This window comes from Puntigrus tetrazona, chromosome 3 (assembly GCF_018831695.1).
Source record: "Puntigrus tetrazona isolate hp1 chromosome 3, ASM1883169v1, whole genome shotgun sequence".
Lineage (NCBI taxonomy): Eukaryota > Metazoa > Chordata > Actinopteri > Cypriniformes > Cyprinidae > Puntigrus > Puntigrus tetrazona.
The window spans coordinates 7,895,581-7,900,415 of NC_056701.1; the positions used below are offsets into that span (position 1 = coordinate 7,895,581).

Genomic DNA, 4,835 nt, shown 5'->3' on the forward strand with positions numbered 1-4,835 from the left:
TGGTCGGTGACGTCATCTCGTCCATGACGTCGCTCCCCTCCATTGGACAGATTTCACACGTGGGACAGAACGGCTCACGCCGAAGGCATTCCCAAAGCGTTTGTGACGCAGCTCGAGTTCCTGAAGAGGAACCAGCCATTGTTCAAAACTATTGCCTTACTTTAGCCAGATTCACAACAGTTATCTTATAATAATGTTTTCTAATTTGAGTGGTACGGGTAGGTTATCACTGGAAATGATCACATCTGTTAACATAATGAAGCTGTTCCAGCAAGTTTAGGCCATCGCCTCATCTGCCTGTGAGGATCCTGCAGGTGGCGGACTGCTTGTAGACTTTTCTCACAACAGCTGGAATAATTAAATGTCAAAAAAAAATACTGATGGCAAATCGTAATCCAGAAAAATATTAAAATGAAGCACATGTGAATGAAATGCATTTACAAGACAACCAGTATGACATTCGAATATTATGACAATTAGATATTTAGATATAATCACCATTTGTACAGCAATATATTGTAATGCTTTTTTCCTCAGCTGGTCAGAACAAAGCGTGGCAGATCTATTTCTTGCTTGTTAAGATGACAATATCAGGTGAAAATGCTTATTTGGGTCATATATTCCCAGACGTAGGCTACACTGTGATTACGCAACACAGTCTCATGACCAATTTAATTCATAAAATTCATTCAAATGTATACGATAATGCATAAAATACGTACATATTAACAAAAATGAATGGGCATAGTCGTACAGATTTGTACGAAATTAGCAACCTCGTTAAATTTGTATGAATAGTCATGAGACGTACAGGATTCACACAAGGGCAGTGACTGACAGCTACATATACTCAAAATATTAGAAACATCTGTCACCTGCAGTATCAGGTTTTCGAACATTGGTGATGACAAAGAGGCAAAACTTACAGACTGCAGTTTTAACTACAATCATGTTTTAACTATATGGTTCATGTCTTGTTAGTGGTGCAGCATGTGTGTTTGTAGAGAGAACTTCTAATAAATCACTCTGGTGTTATACCTCTCATCCTGCAGCATTTGAAGATGAACACGACTGTCACTAGTAGATATGGACAAACTGCCAGAACAGAACTGAGTGTGTGAAGGACAGAGATCTGAGATTCTCAGTGAGACACTGAAAAATAGAGACACAGACAGCTTTTCAAGCACTGAAAAGTCTATTCAAGAATTTGAGTGAACTTCACAAGGAATGGGCTGAGGCTAGGGTCAAGGTATCAAGAGACACCACACACAGACATGTCAAGGAATTTTGCTCCAGTTGTTGTATTCCTCTCTTTAAATCACTCCTGAACAACAGACAACATCAGAGGTGTTTACCTGGGCTAAGGAGAAGAAGAACTGGACTGTTGCCCAGTGGTTTTCTTTTCAGATGAGAGCAAGTTTTGTATTTCATTTGGAAACAAAGTTCCTAGAGTCTGGAGGAAGGGTGGAGAAGTTCATAGCCCAAGTTGCATGAAGTTCAGTGTTAAGTTTCCACAGTCTGAGTTACTATGTCTGCTGGTGTTGGTCCATTGGGATTTTTTAAAACCAACGGCATTGCACCCATTTACCAAGATATTTTGGAGCGCTTCATGACCAGCTTTTAAAAGATGCTGATTTCATTTTGGCACTAGCCCACACTGCCAAAAGCTCCAAAAGTTGGTTACATTATCATGTTGTTGGTGTGCTTGACTGGCCAGCAAACTCACCAGATCTGAACCCAATCGTAAATCTATGCAGTATTCTTAAGAGTAAAATGAGAAACAAGAGACTAAAAAATGCAGATTAGCCACTATCAAAAAAAAACTGGGCTTCCATACCAACTCAGCAGTGCCCCATACTGAACTGAGGCAGTAATTAAAGCAAAATGAGCCCCTATCAAGTATATAGTACATGTACAGTAAATGAACATACTTTCCAGAAAGACAACGATTTACTAAAAATATATATTTTTTAATCTTAGGAAGTCTTATGAAGTATTCTAATTTGTTGAGATTACTGAATTAAATTAACTTTTCCACAACATTCAAATTTATTGAAATGATCAATCCTGTGCCATGCTTCTCCTATTAAATAAATAAATAAATACATCATTAAATATGAGTGTATATGAAAATATACAAATCCAGTTAACTCACCTTCAGAGTGGATGTTTGAAATAAGCACTAAAAAACGCAAAGTGAAAACCTGTATTACTATGTGTCTTTGCTGTGTTTCCTCAAATGGTTAGGAATTTTGATCTGTCTATAGGGTTTAATTTTAAGGAACTTAAACCATAACCATGTATGAAATTAATGCATTTTGTAGGGACTATGTGTGTTTACGATATTTCTTATCAAAGCAGAAAGAACTGTTTCGCAAAAATCAAGCCAACAGTCTGATTGCAAACAAAAGAAATAAAGAAAGACACCTACAAAGATATACGAGTGAAGGATTGAGTGTATACATAACTGTCTTTCTTTATTCTTCTGTATATCATAGACTAGGGTAGATTTGAAACACTGGGGAAAAAAATGAAAAAGACAGAAACAATTTAACTGGATCATTTTCATTCTATAATAGCAATTAAGTTAAATACATTTTGATAGAATAAATACATTGAAAGAATAATACTCACAGAGCAGTTTTGTGTTTTTTCCCAAATATTAATTCTCTTCTATCTATACTTTTTATTGGTATTCCATGTGTTTAATCCAGTTACTATTTTATTTCTGTTATGTACAGTTTAATCATTATTAACTATAACGTTTCCCTCAATATATTGTTCATTTGCTGCTTTTTAACGATTAGTCATTTTGTTGTTAGGTTTAGGTATTGTGTAGGATTAGGAATGTAGAATAAAGACATGTAGAATAAGGCATTAATATTTAATGCTTAATTAATGCTAATAAAGGGCTATTATTCTAGAAATATGCATGTTAATAAGCAATTAGTTAAGAGACCCTAAAATAAATTGTTACCATATTAACTTTAATGCTGTTTAAATATTACTAGCTACATAAAGCTTTACCAAACGTATTCAACTGAATATAATATACTAGTGATAAAATGATGCCTGATTATTATTCATACAATTTACAATCATACACTACCCTAACTAAAAGTAATTTAGATTTTTGCCGATAAATCTGGCTTCATGCGAATGTGTGATTGCGTTTCTGCAATCTATTGTACTGCCAAAACGTTTAAATGTTTCTCTTTTTATTATTAGATTAGATAATTGCCATCCTTCAGATTACCAGAGCAATTGTGTAGTGACTATTTTCACCAACAGAGTGAGCTGCAAGCTTAACTGTATCTGTCCAACTCATACTAACTCATACTCACTTCCAGTTTTTTTTTTTAGCTGTTAAAAAACACTCATTTTCTTTCTTGATGTTGCATATTGGCATGTCTTACCATATTGTACATTTCCATTTACATATTATTTTAGTGTTGCCTATTATTTTACCATTTACTGCATGTTGTATATAAGCCTATGGACCAGTTTCTCGTTATATCACCATAGCCGCTAATGCTCCGGATCACATACAGTGTGCATTTTTGATGTGGAGTCCAGGTAGCAGTTGGGGGTTCTGGGGGTGCCTTGCTCAAGGGTCTCACCTCAGTCATGGTATTGAGGGTGAAGAGAATGCTGGTTATTCACTCCCCCCCACCTACAATACCCGCCGATACAAATATGACAGTATCTTGCTTATAAGTCCAAAATCTTGCACATTAGACCTGATATTATTGTGCAAGTAACAAGTATTGCAAGAATTAACAACAAGAGTCAGTTCCACAACAGTTTTTTATCTGCACTGGCTCTTGATTGTAAATAAGAAATATCAAACCATTGAAAAATGCAACTGTCACTCTTAAAATACACTGTTTACAGTAAGCATGTTCAGTAACTTTATACAGTAGGTTTATCAGCGAGGTGGTCATTGAGATATTCCAGGCAGGATTGAGGTTTTCTGATTAATATCAGAAAGAAGTTTCTTTTTCTTTATCTTCATCCTCTTTTACTCCTTGAAAATATGGAACTGTTAAATACAGCCACACATTACTAGTGTCAATGTTTACTAACCAGTCGGCCAATTAGATACAATGATTATGACTTTTAAATCTGTCACGTTTACCTCTTATTTTACAGCATTTGAAGATGAGCACGACTGTCACTAGCAGATATGGACAAACTGCCAGAACAGAACTGAGTGTGTGAAGGACAGAGATCTGAGATCCTGAGTGAGAGTCTGATGAAGAGATACACAAACACCTTATGAAGCACTATGTGTGAATGAGAGAAAATTGTGAATTCAACATACTCTCACCTCTGACTGAGATCCAGCTCTTGGGTGACTCTCCTCTCTCTGGGTGTTTGCAGTAGTAGAAACCCTCATGTGACTTTGAGACATCAGAGATGATCATCTCTGTAGTTTGACTCTGGATGAGTGATCCATCTTTATAGAAATCAGCTCTGAGGTCTGGTGGGGTTGAACGTTGATATAAACAGCGTAGAGTCAGAGAATCTCCTTCAGTCACAGGATGAACAGGACTCTCCAGAATCAAACCAACTAAAAACAGAGTAAACTTGCAATGATTATAAATGGTTGTGATGTTAATATTTGACCATATACCTCTCACAACTGAATTGCAGTTGTGTTCTTGATAGTTGCAAGAGTAACCTACTGGCTCTATGATATTTCTATGATAGGCCTATTCCAGTCTCTAGACAGAGATATTGAAATTATTAAATCGTATCCAGTGTTTTCTGGACATCAACCTTTTTTATGCATTGATTCTAAATTGTCAAAAAAATAAGTACAGGGACACAGG

The 4,835-nt window shown here is 35.9% G+C and overlaps 1 protein-coding gene across 1 annotated transcript in view; it reads right to left on the reverse strand.

Annotated features, from left to right (window-relative positions):
• Positions 1 to 1,021: 1,021 nt before the first annotated feature.
• The window catches only part of LOC122331786 (immunoglobulin superfamily member 1-like), a 16,833-nt gene continuing 13,019 nt past the window's right edge, over positions 1,022 to 4,835 (reverse strand). Inside the window, 2 exon segments of the mRNA XM_043229303.1 lie at positions 1,022 to 1,152; positions 4,331 to 4,689. Of these exon segments, the coding sequence (XP_043085238.1) occupies positions 1,022 to 1,152; positions 4,331 to 4,689 (490 nt within the window).